The sequence below is a fragment of the Tiliqua scincoides genome, chromosome 4 (genome assembly GCF_035046505.1).
Source record: "Tiliqua scincoides isolate rTilSci1 chromosome 4, rTilSci1.hap2, whole genome shotgun sequence".
Lineage (NCBI taxonomy): Eukaryota > Metazoa > Chordata > Lepidosauria > Squamata > Scincidae > Tiliqua > Tiliqua scincoides.
In genome coordinates, this window is record NC_089824.1 from 59,985,869 (window position 1) to 60,009,941 (window position 24,073).

General features: G+C 42.1%; 2 protein-coding genes across 8 annotated transcripts in view; one reads left to right on the plus strand and one right to left on the minus strand.

Annotated features, from left to right (window-relative positions):
- Positions 1–19,797, plus strand: part of RALBP1 (ralA binding protein 1) — a 36,365-nt gene extending 16,568 nt beyond the window's left edge. For 3 of the 4 annotated variants that reach the window (XM_066624041.1, XM_066624040.1, XM_066624042.1), the window contains 6 exons: positions 6,510–6,671; positions 7,381–7,512; positions 8,519–8,626; positions 10,848–10,969; positions 13,106–13,226; positions 15,780–19,797. In XM_066624041.1, coding sequence (XP_066480138.1) covers positions 6,510–6,671; positions 7,381–7,512; positions 8,519–8,626; positions 10,848–10,969; positions 13,106–13,226; positions 15,780–16,049 — 915 coding nt within the window. In that variant the 3' untranslated portion in view covers positions 16,050–19,797. The remainder of the gene's footprint in view (positions 1–6,509; positions 6,672–7,380; positions 7,513–8,518; positions 8,627–10,847; positions 10,970–13,105; positions 13,227–15,779) is intronic. The other variant, XM_066624043.1, reaches the window with a different exon arrangement.
- Positions 19,798–23,246: 3,449 nt separating this feature from the next.
- PPP4R1 (protein phosphatase 4 regulatory subunit 1) overlaps positions 23,247–24,073 on the minus strand; it is a 53,967-nt gene continuing 53,140 nt past the window's right edge. For all 4 annotated transcript variants that reach the window (XM_066624936.1, XM_066624935.1, XM_066624937.1 and 1 more), the window contains one exon: positions 23,247–23,903. In XM_066624936.1, coding sequence (XP_066481033.1) covers positions 23,740–23,903 — 164 coding nt within the window. In that variant the 3' untranslated portion in view covers positions 23,247–23,739. The remainder of the gene's footprint in view (positions 23,904–24,073) is intronic.

Here is a 24,073-nt window from a genome sequence, read left to right on the forward strand (position 1 = left end):
CATTTGAAACAGGGAGTCGTCAGCCCACAAAGCAATTTTAGTCATAATATCCAGCGGTAAGGCCTCATGGTGAAAGGATTAGGTTGTCCTGGTAAACTTCGCAGTTGCTGCTCGTGATCCTCCTCCCTTTTGCCGTTTTTGTACCCTCTCTCTCACAGTCCCTCCTGCCCTGTTTACAGATGGGACAGGGCAGCAGGAGAGTCTTTAAAGTGAACTCCCCCCGCCCCCACAGCCTGGCAGCAGCCCTGCTATTTCTGTGTCAGGTTTTTTAAGGGGGGGGGGAACTTGAGTAGAATCTTTTAGAGTTACTAAAGGACAACACAGAAAGTGCTGCTGTTATGACTCTTTTTAGAGTCATGGGGGTGGTGACTCTAGACTTGACTCAAGTCAAGCCCCACTGGATTTTCCCATCCCTGATATGTGGTACCCACAAAGGTGGAAAACTAGAAAATTGCATACTGAAGCAACATTATGTTCATTGAGTAGTTTGAGAATTTTTCAAATAATTTATACCAGAAGATAATATATGAACCACTGGTCTTTAGCCAGTTCTTACATGGTTTAATTTCACAAAATTTATTTATCTTCAAATAAAAATCATAGGTTCTCTGAACTTTTGTACTGCACTAACCTACTTGTTGTATACTGTTACAACAGCCGGTTAGGTCAGCGGCAGCCATTTGTTGTATCCTAAGAAAGTTAGTCATGACTTTGTCCAGTTGAAATTAATGAAACTTAAGTTAGAGGTGAGTCATTTGTCTCATTGATTTCAACAGTTCTTAGTCAGGAACTAACTTTCTTAGGAGAACAACCTGTTATGTTTGCCTGTCCATGGTGATGGCACCATGGAGGAAATAGATAGTAGTGCAGTATAAAGAAAGGCAAGGCAATCAGAGAGTTCCAAATTCAAGGAGAAGATTTCAAAGAATGTGGATGATCCCAAAGCCCTGTATATAAAGTAAGAGAATATATACTCTTAAAAATTGAGTATTTATATTTTCTATTTGCGAATAAAACAATGCTAATGGTGGTCCCTTGTGCCCATAAATGATTTTCCACAGTCTGTAAGCATGCTGATTTCTGTAGAAGAGTGATGATGAGCTAGGAAACTGGCATATTAAAACTTTCTCCTTATTTCTGATCTTTTATATAGTGTTGTCACATTCTTCAAACCTATTACCTGAGACTTGAAAATAAATGGAAAGGAAGGATTTTCAGGACTAAGGTTCTTAACAAGCTAACAGCCAGCAGACAAATTCCATTGTGCTTTAAAGTGTGTTAAAGTTCTGCTGAAATCCATAGGGCTTAAGCACATCTAACTCTGGGTTGAATTGTGGCCAGTGACTATAGCGTGCTTGGTTTACTTCCTGAATGAACAATTGCTGCTTTAGGAATCTGGTTTTGACTTTCTTATTGAATAACAGGTTAATGAGGTTGTCAGACCAGTTGTTTCAGTGCAGTACAAAGTCTTACAGATGAAATGACTAGTTAACTCCTGTTAACTGGGCAAATAAGCACCTTTTAAAGTGGTGTCCTCTTATATTTAGCAGGGGAAGAGCAACTGTCCCTCTTCACCCTAGCATAGCGTCTTTTCCAGTCGCTGTTGCTGGAGTTTCTTCTGCATCTTTTTTTAGACTGTGAACCTTTTTGGGACAGGGAACCATTTATTGATTTATTTTGCTATGTAAACCACTTTGTGAACCACTTTTCGTAGAAAAGCATTATAGAAATATTATTACAAGCCATACAAAAATTGAATAGTCTTCTACTATTGTTTTTTGTTTAAGTAGTTTCAGTTGTATCTTAGATCAGGGGTGCTCAATAGGTGGATCGCGATCTACCGGTAGATCGCGAGGCAAAATGAGTAGATCGCGGAGTGCCGACCCCCCCCTTCAGGTGCCTCTGGGAGGAAACGCCGAGAGTAAGGCCCATTGTACTCAATGGGGCTTACTCCCAGGTAATTGTGGCTAGGATTGCAGCCTCACAGCCTAATCCTAGGCATGTCTACTCAGGAGTAAGTCCTGTTATACTCAGTGGGGCTCAAGGTACACCAACATACATTGTACACATAAATGTTATATGTTATGATGGAACATTGTAAAAAAAACTCTGGTAGATCTCCAGGCCTTGCTGGGTTTCAAAGTAGCACTCGAGCCAAAAAAGTGTGAGCACCCCTGTCTTAGATGATTCCCAAATCAGAGCTGGAGTCTAGGTAGTGTTTCTCTTTAACGCTGCATTATGGTTTTTATGGGCGTTAATGGCAGAGAGCCCCATCTGGGTATGAGGATCAGGTACTATTTCTTGATGCTTGTGTCCTGCCAGCAAGGTTTGCTGTCTTCTTCCTTACCAGAGGTGACATAAAAGAATGCAGTGTAATTATACCCTGTAGGGTCTTGTATATATAGGATTAAGGCAGAGGTTCTTGAACTCCTCATGAGTTTGAGAACTAAGGTAAGTGTGTGCAGGGGAGGAGCTATGGCAGTGAGTAATCCCAAGATTATGCTACTGCTGGGGATGGGAGGGTTTTTTTTTCTTACTCACCTGCAGCCAGCGCGCGCTCCACAGGGCTCCTGGTGCCTGCAAACATCTAAAAATAGCACAAAAAAAAAGGGCAGTTCCGGTTTCATGACAAAAACCGGAAGTGCCCTTTTTTGCTGTTTTAAGATGCTTGGAGGCATAGGAAGCCCTGTGGAGGGCTCCACAGGCTCCCTAGGACTCCAGCGCTGGCTATAGGTGAGCTAAAAAAAACTCTCTCCTCTCCCCTGCAACAGCATGATCCTGAGGATGGTGTCACTGCTTTTCCCTCTCCCCTGTCCCTTAAGAGTCCAGAAGCAGGGCTTCTCAGGCTGGGGTGTTGCAACGCCACTGGCATCGCTAGGGGGGTGCAGGACGCACCAGCTGACACCCCGGGGGGGTGACGCGCCCTGGGAGGACACGCTAACTTTGCGGGGTTATGAACTACCGTATCATGCCATACACTGATGGATGTGGAATGGCCAACAGAGTGCAGTGCAAAAAACAGAATTGAAATCGCTCCTTGCCTTCAAAAGTTATGGTCAAAAAACCGGAAGGAAAAAATGCATGGAGCCCTATGGAAAGTGAAAATGAGCTGTATCGCGCATTTACTCGCGAGTAGGTGTACTTCCCATAGTCCGTCAGAAAGGGCAGGCTGAGAGGACTCCAACGACACCAGAATGGTCCAGATCCAATGAATGCAGCCCCCCAAAAGCACTCGAGAAGCTCCCCTCTCCTAGCTGCTAGTCTGAGCCTGAAACGAAGCCACACGTGGCCGCGTTTACTTGCGAGTAGGCAGACTTGCCTTAGGCAGGCTGAGAGGCAACAAGGATGTCAGAATGGTCCTCATCCAATGAGTGCAGCCCCCAAAATCACCGGATAAGGAGGTTCCTCCCTCCCAGTCTGTGGAGCCCTATGCAAAGCAAAGCAGCCTCACAGTCGCGTTTCCTCGCAAGTAGGCAGACGTGCCTTGGCTGGTGGTCAGGCCAGGCAAAGGGGAATGTGAGGACACCAGAATGGTCCCAATCCAACAGAGCTGGAGTGCAACAGAAGGCAGTCTCCTCCCCCTAAAAAGAACAAAAAAGAGGCTTGAATGGTAAGGGGAAAGTTTTCTGTTTCCCAGGTGGGTCTTTGTATTGATATGCTTGAAATAGAAGAACTTTAAACTGGGCACTGGGGAGGGCTGGAAATCTCACTGGTTCTTTTTGGGGGGTTATTGCAGGCAGTCTACAGAGTCAGCTCCATTGACCACTATGGGACTTACTTCAGAGTAGACATGCATCGGATTGGGCTCACAGGCTGCAATCCTACCCACGCTTTCCTGAGAGAAAGCCCCATTGACCAGAATAGGACTTACTTCAGAGTAGATTCACTTGGTGGAACAGAACTGGCTCCCCCTTATTTAATTATTTCTTTTATTTTAATTTAATTATTATTTATCTTAATTTGATTGATGATGTCACTTCGGGCCATGACGTCACTTCCAGTGGGTCCTGGACAGATTGTCATTCTAAAAAGTGGGTCCCAGTGCTAAAAGTTTGAGAACTGCTGGAATAAGTTGTTAGTAAGTTGACACGGTGTGTGTGTGTGTGAGTGTGTGAGAGAGAGAGAGAGAGACTCTACAAGTTTTCAAAATCACTAAAATCAGAATTTGGAGGAATAATACCATCATGTTATATATAAATCAGTGTGTAATTTCATGCAGAATGCAATGAAACAAGCCACATTGAAATATCTGTGTTCTAACAAAAGGTACAGCCAAAAAACCAGTGGGGGTGGTGCAATGGTACATCACCATGCCATCCTGGGGCATTGCCCTGCCCACTACATGGGGTGCTGCGCACCTCCCGCACCTGGTGACGCGAATCCTATTGACGCCACTGCATGATGCCCCAGTTTGAAAACCTCAGATCTATAAAAGTATAATTAATTTCAGGTCTTCCTTGACTCTTGAGAGCCTTTTTGACTATAGTTGATATGGCAGCAATTATCCAAGCAAATCAGATTTCAAGATTGTGAGCAGTAGTAGCAATTTATGGCATGCTTGTGGGCAATTTTTCTGTGCTGTAGATTCCAGATAGAGGATGGAAGATATGGTAGGTCTACTGGGTTACAGGGGAGTAGTTTAAAAGGCAATATTCTTTTATTTCATCTTGTTGCCTTGCTATATGCACTATGTTTGTATGAGCTTTATAAAGATGATTGCATTGGATTAAAGTTTTAGCTGAACCGGAGATTCAGGAAATGTGAAGATTAGCATTTATTAGCCAATGTCTTACCCTCTTTACATAATGAGATTGCAAGAGATGCAATTAAAACCATTTTGTTGTTGAGTTGCTTCCCAGTGCTGTAGATTAACAAAGAATGTGTTAGATCAAATTTGTATAAGCACTGGGTTTTCTTTAAAAATATGTTCCTGCCCAGTCAGGTTTATAAAGCTTGTGAAGACTTTGATAAATCACTGTAGTGTTATGTTAAGAGTCAGGGTGGTTATAATAGGACTGGTGGCCTTCAAAGGTGCATCTTTGATATCTTACAAACTCCGTATCCATTTAGACACAAATGGTGAATGCAAGTGATTAGCCTAAAAGAATCCATATCCAATAGTGCCATCTGGTCTTTAAGATTTAAAGCCAAAATGTGTGGGCAGACAAAAGGGAAAATTGTTAGAAAGTTTCTTACAAGTTATCTGTCTTGATTCTACAACTGTTCTCGAACTGTATACCTAAGACTGCTTAATATTCAGTCTTGGCCTCTTTGCAGAACCGTTCATACTCCGTGCTAGATACATTCAAATGTATCAGCCTGAGTCACAAGGCACCACAGTTCTAGAAGAAAGCGTTCTGTAGAAAGGAGCATGCAGAATAGAGAGCTCCGTGTTGTTCATGAAGGCATCAAGCCAAAAGACTACAAGAAAAAACAAAAACAAAAAATTTGTAAGGTCACTTGCTTAATTTCACCTGGACCTCCCAGCCCTAAAGATACCAGATGCAGGGAAGGGCACCAGGACTCAGGTTGGGTCTTGTTTTCTTATGTGCTCCCTGAAGCACTTGGTGGGCCACTGTGAGATACAGGACACTGGACTAGATGCACCTTTGGTCTGATCCAGCAGGACTCTTCTTATGTTCTTATGATGATGAACAGTTTGAAAAACCTTTGTACCAGAATCCTGAGGATCTGTTCTGAGATGAAATTGTTAATATAGCCAAGTTGGAGCTTAAATTCTATTGTAAACATGCTACTTGTTTATATAAAATGTAGCTACATATTATGTACTACATAAATGTAGTGTATCAGACACTGAATGTTCTTTTCTAAATTATCCTGTAATTAGTAAGGGAGAAATACAAAATTCAACTAAGTACATTCAGGCATGACTTCTCTCTACATCAGTGCTTCCCAAACTTCTACAAGAGAGGGGGATGTGTGAGGGGGAGAGACTATGACAGAACCCCAGGATCGCACTGTTGCCAGTGGGAGGGCAAGTTTCTCAACTTACCTGAGAGTGCGAGCCTCTGTGGGAGGGGGATGCGAGGGCACTGCAGAAGCCTCTGCAGGGCTCCCCAAGCTTCCAAAACAGTAAAAAAAAGCAATCAAAATGCACTTCTAGTTTTTGATCAAAAACTGGAAGCTATTTTCAGTCACTTTCTTTTTTACTGTTTTGGAGGCCCGAGGAGCCCTGCAAAGACGTCTGGTCTCCTGGAGGCCCTCAGGTAAGTTGAGAGAACCCCTCCCCCACCCACAGCAGCACGATCCTGCCTTCCCCCATCAGTAAGGACAAGTGCTTCCCTGGCTGGTGGGTTGTGACCCACAAGTTTGAGAACACTACATTTGTAGAAAGACTGGTAAGCTCATTCAGACTGGAGGAGTATTCCTAAAAGGCAAAGAAAATGTTTGATTGCCTTAAGTGTTTTTGGATTATTAGGCATCTGTGTAGGTGACATTTTTTGACTCTCCTCTAATGTTGTGATGTTGTGACTGTTGTATCTTCTCAGATCAGCAACCGTGTCCTGTATGTATTTTTTACTCATGTTCAAGAATTCTTTGGAAATGTGACTCTAAAGCCAGTGACAAAGCCTCTTCGTTGGTCTAATATGGCAACCATGCCAGCATTGCCTGAAACGCAGGAAAGCATCAAAGAAGAAATTAGACGACAGGTTAGTGGTCTTAGTGGGTTAAGTCAATCATTTTTCTGTTGATGGTGATCTTGGTTGAGAAAACAGTGACTTTCCAGTCTTGCATGATTTAATTATGGCAACTATTAAAAGAAGCAGTAACAGTGCAATGCTATGCATATCTACTAGCATCTACTAGTAGATAGTAGCATAACTACTATCTACTCAGAAGTAAGCCCCATTGAGTTTAATAGGTCATACTCTCAGGAAAGTGTCCGTACAATTGCAGTCTTAACTCCAGGATAGGAGTCTCCAAACGTAGGACTATGTCTTCCCTGCGGTGCGGTACTTATTGTTCCACACTGCATTGGCTTATTTTTCCTGCCGATCACCTCAGAAACATGTGCTGGGCATGTGCTTCTGCCTGGAAATCCGGGCACATAGCCAACTGGAGTAATGGACAGGTGAAGTAGCTGCCCAGTGCATGCTTCTGGGGTGATCAAGAGGAAAAATAAGCGCTGTGGTGCAGAATAAGCACAGTGCGGGGTAGATGCTTTTCGAGTGTCAGATCTGGCCTGCAGGCTGTGGTTTGGCACCTGCTGCTCTAGGATCTTAACACTGAGAGCTGAGGTTCTTACAAGTTCAAACATACTCCAAAAAGCATGGGAATTGTAAATTTAATCTGTGCACCATGTGAGCTTTGAAAATTGTGCCCACTGAATTGCTGAATCTGATGTTTCTTTTTTACTAGGAGTTCCTTCTGAACTGTTTGCACCGAGACCTGCAGGTTGGGATCAAAGATTTATCCAAAGAGGAAAGATTATGGGAAGTGCAAAGAATTTTGACAGCTCTCAAAAGGAAACTAAGAGAAGCTAAAAGACAAGTGAGTATATTTTATAATGTTATACTTGTACCTACAGTTTGGGTGAGAAGATTATTCTCTTCCTATAGAAAGTGCCATGTTATATCTGTGGCAGGGCAGGCAGCCTAGCCCTTCCCTCCTGCTAAGGAGACTCTTACCGAAGTCCAGCTCAGTGTTAGCCTTCATAGTTCTGAGGCATCAAAATGTTCCATCATGTGTGATACCCCTGCCACACTTCTTAAATTAGAGACTTACCCTCATATGAGCAGTGTAGCAGCAGTGCCGGTACTTGGCACTGGTAGGAAATTAAAAATCATTACATTGCACTGGCAACTGCTGCCTGTTGGCAAGTGATGAATCCCAGGGTCTGTGTGAGGCTAAGCGTTAAGAGCATATCATTGTTGAGAAACCTTTAGAGCCCTGCCCTGTTTAATTAATGGGCTAGTGGGTGTTAGCACCTGATATGATCAAACATGGGGTGTTAGCACCTGATATGATCAAACATGATATTTCACAACTCATATTTGGTTTTGTTTTTTTTTTCCTCTTGAGAAAGTAATAGATTTCCTCATTGCATCAGATTATTGTTGTTCCCTTGGGGAGGTTTTCAGTTTCTGGCATTCAGTTTCATAGTTCAGCAATCTGACCTTTTGCAGTGGGTACCTGTTGCGCTTCTGTTGTATTTACCTAGTGTCTTACTGCACACTGCCTGTGTTTAGTCCATATGTGTTCAGGTATGGGGAAGTCTCTCAGATTGCCACAGTGTATAAATCAGTGAGAACTGTCTTTGGGTTCTCACTGGAAAGCCAAGAGCAGCTGCATGGATTTATTGCCACCTATTCTAGAAAGAATGACAAGTGATTAATATGACTAAACTACTGCTGCTCAAGGAAGTTGAAATAACTTCAGATCTTTCTCAATGTGACTAAGAGCACAAAAGTTGTAAGAGCTGCTGTTTAAACTCTTACTGTTGCATTTGCTGTGATTCTGCGTGATAGCAGCTGTTAATCAAGATTTTTTAATGCAGGAATGTGAAACAAAGATTGCACGAGAAATTGCCAGCCTTTCAAAGGAGGATGTTTCCAAAGAGGAAATGAACGAGAATGAAGAAGTTATTAATATTCTCCTTGCTCAGGTAGCCCCTGTTTGTGACCTTTTTTCCTTCTCTTTTTCTGTTAGAGCATGGCTAAAGTGACTGGGACATAAACATTTGAATAGGATCTCTACCTATTTGTGATGCAGAGCATCTATGCTTCCACTCCAGTTAAGTTTCTTGTGCTACCTGAATGGCCAGTAGGGGATTTTTAGAAAGATAATGTCTTGTTTAACCCCAGTCCATGGCATGATCATGCCATTTCTGGCAGCTGTGATCACTTGATGGGGCTCTCCTCGAGCTTCTTGGTACAACTGGTGATCACAAAATGGCCTTTTCAACAAAGGTTTCTGGGTTTTTTTGTAGCCTGTGAGCAGGGAGAAGGCTCTGGATTACTTGGTGGCTTGTAATTTTTAACTACCAGTTTGGTTAAGTAATCAAATTAGAGCAGTGTTCATTCAAGGTAGCAGGTTTCCTTTGAAACAGCTACTAACTGAATTTCTGCTTTTCAACAATCTCTAGTGTCTTGCCATTTTGCAACTATCACATTCTGTTCCTCTTAGTGCTGCCTGTTGCTTCAATATCTGTTCAGTCCCTTCTTGTTTTCTGCTACCCTCCATGTTTTCGCTGTCATACATCCTTAAAAACGGTCACAGGTGCCCCAGCACTTAACTTTCACATTCATTTTCCCTACTCAGTCTTTGTTTCCTGTACATCCCCTCCCCCTTTTGATGGGGCAAGGGGTTGTTGTGAGAGATTCATGAGAAACAAGAGGTTGTGAGAAACTTGCCTCAGAGTTTCTCCCCAGATTCCCCACTTTGGGTATTAAAGCCTGTTGGGTTTGTCCAGGCAACCTCCACCAGGGCTCAGACATGGCTACGGAGAGGATGTTAGGTCTTCCTCCACAGCTCTGGGGATCTTGTCTCATTGGATTGCAGCTGGATCCTCAGGGAGCCACCAGCCAACAGTGCTCAGCCAGCCTCAGTGGAGGGCCTTTTGGAAAAGGGAAGGGGTCAGGTAGCTCTGTCTTTTCCTGGTCCACACCTCTTAGGCCTCCCTTAGATTGGCCCATCTTCCAGGCCACTATTTACTGGCCAGTCAAGTAACTCTGCCTCTGGGTATGTGGCAGGTTGATAGTGCCATGCTCTCAATTGCAGACATGCACATCACCACTGCAACTCTTGCTGTCGGGATTTTGGCATAGCAATGGCCCCAGAGTCTATTGAGACTGAGCAAAGACGCAAATATCTCTGCGGAAGGAGCCGGCATTACATAGAGTGTGAACTAGGCCATTAGCATGCACCCGGCCTGCCAGCAGAGGCCAGCCAAACCTTGCCTCCTAGCTCAGCTTTAGCACAGAAGTTTCCACCAGTGACTGGTAAAATCTGGGACCAGACATTTCCCCTTGTCTGCAAAGAAAAGGTACAGTCCAATTAAAGTTTACCCAGACTTTACAACTCAAATTTCTCTAGCTAAATAACATAATGCACTCAAAATGCTGCCCAACTCAGCATTTGCTTATTCCAGATTTTTGTTAATTAAAATTGCCAAACCATGGCCCATGGGCTGGCTCCAGAAAAACGCCAAATCCCTCCCCACTATGAGCAGTGCTTACCATTCTGCCGCACTGCTCACAGGAAGCCCCTTCAATCTCTGTAGTGCGACCCTCTGCGAAGTCGTGTCTGGCCAGAAATCCAGGCACAAAGCCTGATGGTACAGTGGGCTACAGAAGCAACTCTCCAGATTGTCTCCAGAGTGTGGAGATTTGAGGGGCTTCTTGTCAGCCGCGTGGCAGAAAGGTAAGTGCCTGTCCAAACAGGGACTGTTTTTGCATTACGAAGCAGTTGCACGTTTGGTGACTGATTTAATGTTTCATTTTTTTCATTGAAGCCAAGAGCATTTATGAGGTCAGGATGGGAATTGTAGTTGTGTAAAAAAGTATAGCTGCATTAATCTGGTTTTTGCAGACTAACACACAAAAAGATCTTCGTCCTGTGAGGGTGTGCAGTTAGTGAGATAATAACTTCAGTCTAGAGAAAAAAATGGAAAATTGCAATGATGGGCTTTTTAATTTTCTTTCCCAAACAACAGTCTAACCTTTAGTACCATCACCCCTTGCTCTTATTTGGCTGTATCACAAACAATGTCTATATTTTTGGTTTAAAAAGAAAATAAAAAGGCCTAAATTGGGACCAGTGATTTCAGTGCATTATCTTTCATCCATAAACCAGGGCTGCTCAAATAATCTAATTACCTTTTGCAGGAAAATGAGATTTTGACGGAACAAGAAGAATTGCTGTCCATGGAACAGTTTTTGCGACGACAAATTGCCTCTGAAAAGGAGGAGATTGATCGCCTTCGAGCAGAAATAGCAGAAATTCAAAGGTAACACAACTTCTGTCTGATAAAGTAAAACTTTGAGTTCTGAATAGCTTCCTAAAAACCAAAGTTCAAGTTCTACTTCTCTTGGAGTGCAGTTGAAATTCAACATTTAATTATGTTGTGGTTTTTGGGTGATGAATCCCCTGTGGTTCCCTGATCTTTTTTCAGAGGGGGAATTCAGCTTCTATTTCACCGGAGTAGTGAGTTCCCTCCAAAAATTGAAATGTGCCTGCTGATTGGCTCACATTCCTTTTTGATTTGTTCCACTTCTCCAACAGGGTGTGTAACGTCATCAGTCCAGCAAGTTTAAAAATTTCCAGTACACAGAAAGAGCTGTGGTAGTTCCATTCCAGCAGCCTGGGAACCATGGGTCTCAGAACCATTGGTTTTGCCAAATAGTCAGTTAAAAGAGCTTGAGGTGCATACAGGCAAGGTGACATAGCTAGGGAAAAGATCTAGCTAGAACACATCAGGTTTCTGTCCATTTCAATCTGTTTTACAAAGTCCTTCCAGCTATCACTTTCTTTCCCTGTCATTGTTTAAATGTTAGTAAAAGCTAATTCTGCTTTAACCCCTGGTCTGTCTGGTCCCTGATTATGGGGAGATTCAGTGAATTGTCACATCCTTGCTCTGCAATTGCTACTATGAGGGATTATAATAAGAACTCCTGGGGTTTAGAGTTCTCAGGGGGGGGCACAGATGGCCTCCTTTTTGTGAGTCTTGTAGCCTAGGCTGGTGGCAGTGGGTACTTTCTACCAAGGCTTTTCCCCATTTGGCTGCTTATCTGACAGAGAAAAGTAGGAGGAGGAAAGGAGTGAGCACACTGAATACTAGGCGCTACTTCCTGGTTCAACTTGCATGCTCTTGGGAGTCCCCTCTTGACTGTGTCATGGTTATTTTCTGCAATGTCTTTCTAACCTGCTACATTTTGCATTGAAACTAACAAACATCCAGTAGTCTTAGGGCCCAATCCTATCCAGTTTTCCAGCACTGGTGCAGCTGTAATGCAGCCCCAAGGTAAAGGAACACTTGTTCCCCAACCTTGAGGAGGCCTCAGTGACTGCCCCTCCACCGCAGGATGTAGCGCATGCCCCATTGGTACAATTACACCAGCACTGGAAAATTGGATAGGTCTGGGCCCTTAGGCTGCAGTCCTGTATTCGCTTGCCTGGGAGTAAGTCCCCCCTGAACTCAATTGAAATTCCTTCTGAATAGGCATACATAGAACTGTGCTATTAACAGAGCAGTTGAATTTTTATCTTCAGCCAAAACTGCTTTATATTTTTGTTGTTCTTTAAGTAGTTCTAATGTGTCTGACTTTACTCTTAAAGTACTTTACTTTAGGTCAGTTAAAGAGCCAAATTGTTTGCCTATCTATTCAGAAGTAAGTCTCATTATAGTTGATGGGGCTTACTCCCAGGTAAATGTGGATAGGATTGCAGCCTAAGACAGATAAGTAAGTAGGACTAGCTTCTTAAAAAGACAGTCACTTTGAAACTGCAGTACCTTGAAAGAATAGGTTCACACAGACACATTTCTCAACATTTTATAGGCATTTATCAGTACAGGTTGAGTCTCGGTATTCACGAGGGTTCTGTTCCCAGAACTCATGTAGATGACAAAAATCACATTAAAGTAAATCCATGTTTAAAAAAAGTCCCTTTACTAGGTGATGTAAAAACAGCCTTGCTTATCTTTGTGATGTAAGACAGAGGCGTTAGGCAGGAATCCATCAGTCGCTCTCCAGGCGCTTAGAAAGGTTTCACTCCGAGCCAGCAATCCCTCCCTTCACCCAGGGCACAGCTCTGGGAAAGAACAAACTGCTTATCTTTCTTCCATGTGCTCAGAGGGAAAGAAGCGGGTCACTTGCCTTGGAATGAAGCTGTTCTAAGTGCCTGGAGAGAGAATGATTGATGGATTGTCAGCTGACTGCCTTCTCTTGCATCAATGAGGCTATTGTTTAAACGACTTTTTTTCCTTTGATTTAAAGGGCCCTTCTCATCACGTGGTGAAAAATTTGGATCATTAGGTTATACCAGTGTGTAGCAATGCTTTGGATCATGTCCTTTATATTAAAGTTCTAGAAGGGTGTTACTAGAAAAGCAATGAATGTTCGAAATCTTTTCTTCTTCCTTGTAGTCGTCAGCATGGTCGGAGTGAGACTGAAGAATACTCATCTGAGAGTGAAAGTGAGAGTGAAGATGAAGAAGAGTTGCAAATAATCTTGGAAGACTTGCAGAGGCAGAATGAAGAGTTGGAAGTGAGATTTTATTCTAGCAAAACTTGTATTCATTGATCTTGTTGTGGAACTGGGTGGGGTGAGGAGGATGAAGAGAGTGAGCACCCAATCCTATTCAACTTTCTAGTGCTGATGCAGCTGCAGTGCAGCCCTGAGGTAAGGGAACAAATGTTGGAAAGTTGGATAGGATTGAGCCCTGAGTGTGTAATGTGTGCACACTGCCTGCATAGCTCAGGTGATGGGGCAACTGCCCTTGCCATTTCTGTTGATAGCTCCTCAGTTGAAAAAAATCTCTCTTCCCATTTGTTCCTGCACTAAAATTCTTCCATTTTTTTGAAGTATGACAATTAAAGTAAGATATAATTATTTTTCAGACACAGTTGCAGCTTCTAATTTGCCAAGTACAAGTTGGTACAATTTTTATCGAATATTTGTAAGGGTGCCCTAACAAAGCTGTCATTTCTGTGAGAAAAAAAATTGGGAAAAACAGTGGTTAGAATTATTTTTTCCAGTTTCCATTGGGTTATTGGATTTTTTAAAGCCATTTCTGCCCAATGTTGCATATACACAACAGGTATCAAATGTGTACACCTGTGGGCTGGAGAGAAATGGGTTTACTTGGATTTGCAGTGGGATTGAAGCACTAGATCTAACAAATTCTATCTGCCCCAGCTGGTTCAGCAAATAGAGAATAAATATTTTAAAATGCTAGATGTATCTTCAAATTGAAGACATATTCTTGGTCACTTTTCTGCCCATGCCAGATCTCCCCTCTCATCCATCCCCAGTGGGAGCACTCAGTTCGTATCACTTTTTATATCTTTAATACAGTCTCCCTACTAGTCTTCCAACAAAATTCCCTCTAAGGGGTTTATGCTGGTGTGCAGACCCCTTCCACAGCTGCATGACATTGTGGCACCGCCTCTAGATGTTCAGCAATTATGTCATTGCTAAACTTCTAGGTAGTGGTGTACCTGGGGGGGGGTCAGCAGGTGCAAGTGCTCCAGGGCAGTATGACTGGGGGCACCCCCTCTGTGCCACCCTGCAGGCCACCTGTGCCTGCTGCTTCCACACCCATTGGGAGGTCATGTGCAACCTTCCGTACCCCCAGAATGCCTTCTAAGGCCTTCTGAGATCTTAAAACATCACTTCTGGTTTTCCCCGAAATAGCTTTCTGGTGGGGAGGTGGCACTTTCAGGCTCGCCCTGGGGCAGCACAGTGGCCAGGACCGCCACTGCTTTCAAGTTGCTGAGCTCTGCACTGTGCAGGGCTTGGCTGGGAGGTGCACGACTCCACCATTATCCACCTTGGAGGGAACACTGCTTCCAAGTGCTTGAAAGAAAGCTGTATGAATCGCACAAACCCATGGGGGGGGAGGCTTACTGTCTGGATGCAATACAGGATCACTTCTGCAGTGCCTATTCCAGTCTCCCCACTTGTCTCCTAAAGCCCTGGAGAATGAATTGGATATTGCACTGGATCTGTGTCTTGGTATGGTAGACTCTTCAGACAATCCATGCCTGAATGAAGGAGGGTGTATTGGTTGAGCATTTAGATTTTCTGTTAATTTAGTACATTTTTTTAAGACAACCCATGTGAATGATAGAGTTTCTAAACCACTGGTAAGCAAATGGAAATATACAAAAGTAATCTGACCTCAAAACAGAACTGAGCACAAATCTCTTCACATGATTCTGGTGTTATTAGCACAAATACCCTGATCCGTTTGGAAGAGCTGATGATAAATGTGAGGAATTTCACTCTGAAATTATAAATGTTAAGGTGTTTTGTTTTTTTTTAAAAGTCATACAGCCTTCTCAGTGATACTTGAGCACTCAGAGTCCTTCATTTTATTGTCAATGACCCTTACACAACCTGAAAGAAAGGTCAGTCTTGCCCCCCCCATATTGTCAATGGAGAGGTGAGTCCGAAAGGTTGCAGTTTAACTTAACACCACAATTCTTTACACATCTACTTGGAGGTAATTCCTATTCAGCAGTACTTACTCTTGAGTAAATGTTTAGGATTGGAGCTTTAGGCTGCACTTACCTGGGAATGATGTCCATTAAACAAGGTAGGGCTTGCTTCTGATTAGACATGCATGGGATTGTAGCACCAGCCATGTAGTTAGTTCATGGTTGATGTTTGAACCAGGGACTTGCTACTGCACTCCATTAACTTTTATAATATTCTCCTGGAGCACTAGCACTTCAGAATTAAATTGTAAATGTGAAAAACATCCTCGGACCATTTTTAGAAGTGACTGGACATAATTTTCCAGTGAGTTTGTCCAAAATCATTTTTCCTGTTTATTACATGAATAATTTCTTCCTTGCACTCATGTTTCTTGCAAAGAATATCAGTGACTGGTTTACTCAGTTGTCATCATAAATTGACAGTTCCTCTCGGGGCTGAGTTTTCCCTGTGCCTCCTTTTAAAGCATTCACCCTCCGGGCACATCGTTGTCTCCCTTCCAAGGGACAAGTGACACGGTATTAATGATTCATCAGCCACATAAGCAGCTGACTGTTTGTGGCTGAAGTGACCCTTTTCTTTCCTTTGCACTTGATAAAGATCAAGAACAACCATCTGAACCAAGCGATTCATGAGGAGCGAGAGGCCATCATTGAACTGCGAGTGCAGCTTCGACTCTTGCAGATGCAGCGAGCAAAATCGGAGCAGCAGGTGCAGGAAGAAGAGGAGCTTGAGAAGCGGGGAGGCACATTGCAGCAGTCTTCAAGAGACACTGTCCCGGAGACAAAAGCAGCAAAAGAGCAGCCAAAGGCAATCAAGGAGCCTGTGAAGCCATCGCCAAGTAAAGACAGGAAGGAAACTCCAATTTAATTGGATTCCTCAGGTATTCAGGATATCCCCTGGGCAAAGCCAGGACCGTGCAACTTACTGTAAATCTGAGGCTTGTATATTCTGTAAATAATTTTGTCTTTTACACCCTGGAGACATTTTGTTTCCTTCCTACCTATGGCTTCTGCCGATCAGGCTCAGGGTACTTGGAAGGACAAAGCAATTAGAAATGGGGCAAGAGGAGGATAAAGGGGTGCAGCACAGCACAAATGGGCTTCAGGTAACCTTAAATGACACTCTAGGGGTCTGTTTTAAAACAATTAAGTACTTGCTCTGTGGCAGTCCTCAAAATGCCCTTGTGTAGTGTCTACCTAAGGGCTACTCTGTATGTGGTATTTACCTATGTGGGTATAGGAAGAATCCATATATCTACATTTGCGTTGAGTGCATGTGTTTATTTTGCTGTATGTGGACAAGTTGGGAAGCAGCAGCAAAACAGACATGTGTATAACCATCACCCAGAGTGGTGCTCATGCTTTTCTCCTATACCCTGTGAAGGTAAACGTTTTGTGTGAAACATTCCTTAGGTGGAGATTCAGTCCATCACAATAAATTTCTTACCTTGTTGAATTTATTTGCTCTCACTCACAGCAGTTTCTGCTTTTACTGACTCTTGCTTGTGCCTTTGGTGCGGATTGTATTTAGAGGAGCTTTAAGAGATTTGTCCTGAGCAGCTGGAAAGTCCAAGTGCAAAATATTTGTGTTACTTAACATGTTTCCCTCTCATATGATATTTTAAAAACTGTATGAAAATACATGTGAAACCAAGATTAAGCAACTGATGAACTTGTCCCTGTAAATGAAAGTTGTCAGCCATGAGCTGTAACACCTTGATAATGCACTTAATAGGATTGATTATCTAGAGAATGTCAAATACTTATATGGTGCTTATATTCTCACTGCTAAGTATACAGCAAGCAGCCTCTTAATGCAAACTAAAGGGTTTCATTTAAATTTGATTCAATGCTGTGTGAATGCTATGAGGTCCACAGATATTGGCTAGCCTTAATAACCAAACTCAAGATTGTGATTTGCAGGCATTACTACCCCCATGCCATAATCTCGTGCTACATTACCACCTCCAAAAATCCAAGGACAGAAACAGGACCCCACTCTCCTTCCCTGTCCCAACCTTTAGAAGGGAGCAAGAGCTTGTTCTCTGTCTACTGCAGTTTAGAGTTACTAAGAATGCCACCAAGAAACAGCGCTAGGTCTCCTTCTAGGGCCTAAGCCTGCAGGGCAGCGGCCTCAGAAGCCCAGCACAATACAGGTGAGCCCTTGCTCTCCTCTCAACCTTGCAGGTAGATGACAGATTACTCCTCAGCAGTTTTAGGGCCCTCCAACTGCCTCTAGAGCATTGTGCTTCTCCTGGGACAGCCGCTTCTACAGCTCATTTCCAAGCTCAGGAGGATGGCTAGGGCTTGTGCTCATCAGAACATGCTGGGAGACTTGTGACAAATGCATTTGTGGACCTCAGGTGATTGGACGGGCAATCTGTAATTGCTTGCTTAGACAGTTTCTTTCTATGAGCTGATAATGAATTTGTCTGCTTATAGAAATTCAAGCTTTCTCAAGGATCTGGGCCAAGGACTCCTGACAGAGAGACTAATCCATCTCTGATGTGGATGTGAAGGTGGTCTGTCACAAACAAGTGAGGCTCTCCTATTCACATAGGCTGTTTCCTCCAATAGAGGAAGTAACTTAATGTGTACATTTGTTTTTGTGAACTCAACACCCAGTTGGCCCCCTATTGAAGTTAATTGGCTGTTCCATGTATGCGTGCTTAATGTATGTAGGGTTTCAGTTTCGGAAGTTTGCTCTGTGGTGGCAGAGACTGTGTTGTTGTTTCTATCTGCAATACCGTAATGCTAGGCAGAGCAGCTCTGTGCATGCACAAGTGTGAGACACGATCTACTGGGTTCAGCCTACTTGTGCTTGGCTTCTTTTCTCAAGCAGTTAATTGGTTGGATCATGTTTGCCTTTCAGAGGCTCCCATTTTCCAATTTCCATTTTAAGTTGCTCATTTATCTCAGTAATGTTAAAGAGAATTCCATGGGATGCTTGTACCATATTTTGTTTCTAGCCTGCATATTTATTTTGGATGTAGCTGTTGTCTTTGCCTGTTGCACTGTTGTGAATCATTGGCCATGATTTAATTTTTGTACAAATAATGCTTTGAGCTATGTTACAGAGAACCGCTTATTTTTTTAAATCTTGAAGAAAAGAATTTATGGGAACTGGTCAGAAGACAGTTTTATGTGCATAAAGCATTTTTCCTGACCTGTTACATACATTTTATAATTTCTGGCAGTATTTAATCTTCATTTTTTTTTTCACACTAATTTCTATTAAGCTTCAAACTGCTATATAATCACTGTTCATCAGATAAATTTCTTGCTATTGATTCCTTCTATTTTGTTGATACCATGTTAAGTAAATAAATTCAACAGCCTTCTGCACATGGTTTTATTAATTTAAATGTAGAAAACTTCAGATGTGTTCCTTATGTGCATGCCCTCATTCCTGAATCCTTATTCAAAGAACCTTGTGGATGGTGATTCTAAGAGTTGATTACATGTTGTGTGCACATACCGCCTATATTCACTGTTCTCAGGCAAGCCAAAATTGATGGTTGATAGGTGGTTCAGTGCAGGAGCATTGTATGCTTGCTGCATGGATGCTTACACTTTGGATAGCTACATTGCACTTTATCCCTGATTTATTAGAAAAAAATCTTTGAAAGCTTATAATGGCTCCAATTACTAAACATTCTTTCAAAGTGGCTTCAAGTACCAGGCAAAACACTAAAATTACAGTATTTGCGCCACTCACTGCTTCAGTTACTTCTGTTACTGTACATATGAAATCAGTTTTTCTTGCTATAGGCAGCTAGTTGTGTTATGTTCTGAATCATATAAAACTACATGAAACATGGTCTTTGCCACATAATTCAAGTGTTTCTTAAGCAGAGTGTGGCTGGTGCAAACTTTGTTTATGTTCCAAGGTTATGTGCAGCTGTGAAAACATTTAAATCACCTTCCTGTATGAGTCTCCCAGTGTACTGCAGTGCTGGCATAGGTAATACTTCCCTTATGGAGTAGCAGGCTTGCATGAGAAGGAGACTTGAAAAGCTTTCACAGGGACTATTTTCAGCAATGGCCCACCCTGAAGAAAAATATTTTAATCCAGCTTTTATCAAATCAGAAAGTCAGAATACTGTATTTCAGTCTGGAACTGTTGCAAATCAGAATTTGCTCAGAAACTTGACATGAGAGCACTAAAAATGACAATACCTTCCCAGTATATTTGAAATAATCTCCTGGCTTCCTATTCCTTTCCCAAAATATTTGTAGTGTTAATCATGGTATGATCTGATTAGAATTACAGTTAAAAGCAGCCATGGTATCTCTAGAAACCAGATCCAAGGAGTGTCCCTGTACTGAACCATCTTTTGAAGTGCATGCTTTCACAGCTGGCACTCCTAGGAGCAAATCTAAAAAGAGTCATTCCTATACTTGGCCCACATGATTTGAGAGAGGGGTATCATTAACTTTTCCTGAAAAATTATTTCTTTGCAATTCAAACCCTTGCATCAACATCTTTAAACTATTTGGTTGAATAAAAGCATTTTCTCTCTGCTTCTTCAGCTGTACTTAATGCAGGCATTTATCTTTCAAATTATACTGGAACGCTGCAACAATAAAGAAGGTGTGGCTACTTTGCTCATAAATATGGTATTTATTTTTTTCTTATGGACTTGGTTGGTCTTGTCATGTAATGTGTAATGATGTGCCATGTTCTGATCACTTATGAGCCAAGTGGGGCTTAAAGGTAGTTTATAATGAGATAGTGCTTTGTGCTCACTTTTTTCATGCAGAGGGCTGCATGGGGCTCTCTGCTCCTGCAATGGCCTGTACCCATCTGTAAGTAAAAGCACCCCCTTCCACTCGTTAGTGATGTGATCCTGGGGATCATGTCACTGCCTTTGCCCCCTTTGCTGCCCCTAAAGGGACCTGGGGAGCTTTACACAAGCTGGTGGGTCACAATCCACCAGTTTGAGAAACACTGTGCTAGAGTATGGCTAACTGGCCCTGCTGCATCTTGTCAGGAACAAGTTGCAAACTGGTTCACTAATCCTTAAAAGGTGCTATGTACCCCAAAAGCCAATTGAGCCTCTGCCAATGCTCTGCCTAGCAGCACCCCCAAACTAACATTCTAATCCTTTAAGGAAGTGCAACCCTATCCAGAAGAGGTTGACCACCACACCTGGTCAGTTGAACCACCCACTAGAACTTCCATCTGGGCTGCTGGCTACAGTTTGACCCTCATCTAATCTATTATTGATCCAAGGTTACTGCTTCACTTGAATCTGATGGGAAAAAATGGCTGGTAACATAACGATGGCATCTCATTCAAAATTTCCACAGGACCTCGCTCCATAGTTTTATGAGGATATTAAGGAGCATGGGAGAGGATGCAATATACCACAGTATAACTAGTTGAGCTGGAAGCTTTCAGCACACTCTTTTACAGCTCCACAGAAGCAAAGCAGCTGAAGTACAATCCCACCCAAACCTAGACAACCAATTGAGTAAGATACTATGGGCAATGAGACTTACAAACCTGTCTTGATTGAGCATCTTTACTTTTTTAGACTAAAGGTTTGTTGGTTCCAGTTTTGCTCTCAAAACATACCATTTAGGTGTTGAACTCTAATATCTTTTCAACAAGGGAGGAAAGATAAGCAGGAAGAGATCAGTTCCTGTATGGGCCAAAGGAAGAATTTAAAATCACCCAGAGATGAGATTGTTCTTGCCTTCCAAGTATGAAAACACAGTTCAAGTTGTTTGACCCAGAAACCTCGCTGGAGGTTTCCTGCTTGGGTACTGCTTTGTCATTTTGAAAAGTATTCGGCAATCATCATTGTGATAATGGAATGCCATATTTTAAGTCTGAAAAGTTAAAACAAATGTGTTTCTACTAAAAGCCAACTGATTGGAAAGACACGAAAAACAAGGATTAATCAAATACAGGACTATAATCAAACATGTTTTCATGCAAAATAAGAAAAAAGCCTGCAGTCTTCCACAACCTATAGCAAGAGTTCTAAAAAATAAACCATAAAAAATAAACCAAAATATTGTTCTTTAGATCTATTAAACAATGAAACAACTGTAGTAGGGGTCAAGAGGGGCATGAGATATGTGGTAATGTGCGAACTTTAGCAGACAAGCACGGCTGGCTGACATTGCAGAAGTCACGTGAGATATGGTGTTGGATCATCCTACATCACATTGCTTTTGCATTGATTTTTAAGCTAGCCTTCCTGTGGCTTCAGAGCAGAATGGCACAGCCTGTCATAGTAGGCAATCTATGACCCACAGGCTGGATCCAGCCTACCACTCAAAGTCATCTGGCCTGTAGTCCCAAAAAGATATATCCACCCTGCCCGATGGTGATCCTAAAAAAGAATTCAAGTTTGTATTCTCTCTGTAAGGCTTACAGTGTAAGCACACCAAGGGCAGAAGCTTGCTTTGAGCATTATTCTCTGGGCTGTGCCTCTCTCTTTTTTCTTGGCTCTATGGGTTAATTGAGAGGGATTCATGCATGCATTCTTACTATTAACAAACCCAGCATCCAGCCCCTATGCAGAAGTTTGCTGACCTCCTGTAGCAGAGCAACCATATATGTACATATAGTTCAACCAGCACAGTTTTTCTGTACTGATCATAAAGATGGAACCCAACTTGAATACTTGCTAGTATTTCCAGAATTTGGCTGACAGTGATGAATGGTCATACACTCATGTGCAAGAAAGGAACCTGCATATAGCCAGAAAGGAAGCACACAAGTGAAATGACCAGTTGACTTCAAAAAAGGAGCAAGGCAGCAAGAAGTCACTGTCATAGTAAGGCATTGTTATGAATTTCTAATACACAAATTTAACTGCCACCTTATTATCTAGGTGAGGTACATGTAGGGTTATTACACACACATACTCCAATCCAAAGAAGTTGTTGCACATACAAGTCCAGGAAGCAAAAGCCCAATCAGAAGCTGATCAGATAATCTTTGGTAATTGGGAAAGGAAAAACAAAATGAAAACCCAGTAAGGGAGTACTGAATCTTGTACAAGCCAACACACATTCTGCTGTCTTAAAGTTAGAGCTATTCCTGGGTATATTTGGCATGCCAATTCAAAAAATGGAAGCGGTTTTGCCCTATCATGTCTAGTTCTGGAGGTACAGCATAGTCTTGCTTAGTGAATCGTTCAAGCAACCAAGCTTCCCTTTGAGGAAGCTTATGCCATGGCTTCCTCACAAGGAAGCTGCTTGAACCATTCACTAAGGCTATGCCATATCTCCAAAACTAGATGTGATAGGACAAAACTGATGCCATTTTTTGAATCAGCACACCACATTCACATAAAACCACCAATCAGTTTGAAAAAAGCTTTTCTGACCCTTAGTTTTGCAGGTCTGTGTTATAGGCAATATTGAGAACTGAATCCTAGGTTGGGTTTTCAAGCCTGGTGAAATGCATGCACAACCCACTGTTTGGACATGTTTTCAGTCCAAAGGGCAGCCACCTGTCTTTTTCAGGAATACATGAACTAGCTCTAGACATACTACCATCACTGTGCTAATTTAAATATACAAAATTAAGGCTCAGGCACTCTTATAACAATAGGAAAAGGAGAGACTTGATAAAATCATTGTATATAGTATTAAGAGAAGGAGATTTCATTCAGTCTTATTAATAAATGTTTTTATTTGGACAAGGTGAGAACATTTTATCACAACAGTTTGAAACAGCATGATTAAAGACTGTAGCACTCCAAAGTGTGGTCACAGATATGTACAGTATATGAAGAAAAAGTTGCACCTCAGAGTCGATCATGATCAAGTTAAAAATATCTGACTTGAAGTACATGTGCTAATAGGTTTCCTTCAGGTCATGACCAGCATGAAAAAAACATTAGGACACAGGTACTCAGCAAAGGTTTCTGCTAATGGGTACAGCAATATGCTGTGTTTAAAGATTAAAATCAGATTCTGGTTTAGTGTTAACACTGAGCCCTTAAGAGAAAAAACAAACACCAAATCTCTACTTTTCCCTCATTTACACACATCAAAACTATTCACACTTAAGGATGTGCCCAGCTGCACACAAATTAAGTCTTTTAAAGGATAAAAACTTTAATAGCTAATACTGGAGGTGCCTCTTGCTTCTTGGTACAAATTCGCCTTTACAGGCTATGAGAATTTCGGCTATCAGTTCCTAAGGAAAAAAATCTTGCTACTTAACTCCTCAGGAGAAAACAAATGCCGTTCTCTGGAAACATCCCTTCTACACTGAAAATGCTCTGCCAATTCAAGTTTCACATATTCAGGAAGACAGAAGATTTAAGGCTCCGGTGGCAAATACAATCCTCTGAGCAAAGTTTTTCTAGAGTCAAGACTCAACAGGTAATGTTTATTTTTTCCTTGACTCCTAAAATCCTTGGTCTCAGGTTAACATCCAACTGAAGTTAAGTCTGGCAAGAGATTCTCTCCTCCATGAAGAAGAGGTTTCAGATCATCCATATTAGGAGCACTTGAGGACTGCCCTGCAATTTGTAATGTTTTTGTTTCTTTTTTATTAAAATTATAGTAACATTCAGGGACTACTTTTAATAAGTTGAAGAGGCTGTGCTCATGGCATCATCCGCAATTTTGGTACTTGCAGGGTGAATGCTTGCAAAGTATTTAACATCTCTGTCATTATCCATTTGGAGGGCCACGATTGTCTGTTCTACTGCTTCTTGATGGGAATTGACACAAGTCAGAAAATATTCTGCATGGGGGAGGAAAGAGAGAAGACAAAAATATGAAGTATCACTATTCAGTGTAGTTTCTCATTCAACTTTCAAATTAGAACTTAATGCTGAACAAAGTCAAACAAATGATTTCTTGCCATTAATAGGCAAAGTTAATACAGTACTAAGTGCAAAATTTTAGACTAAG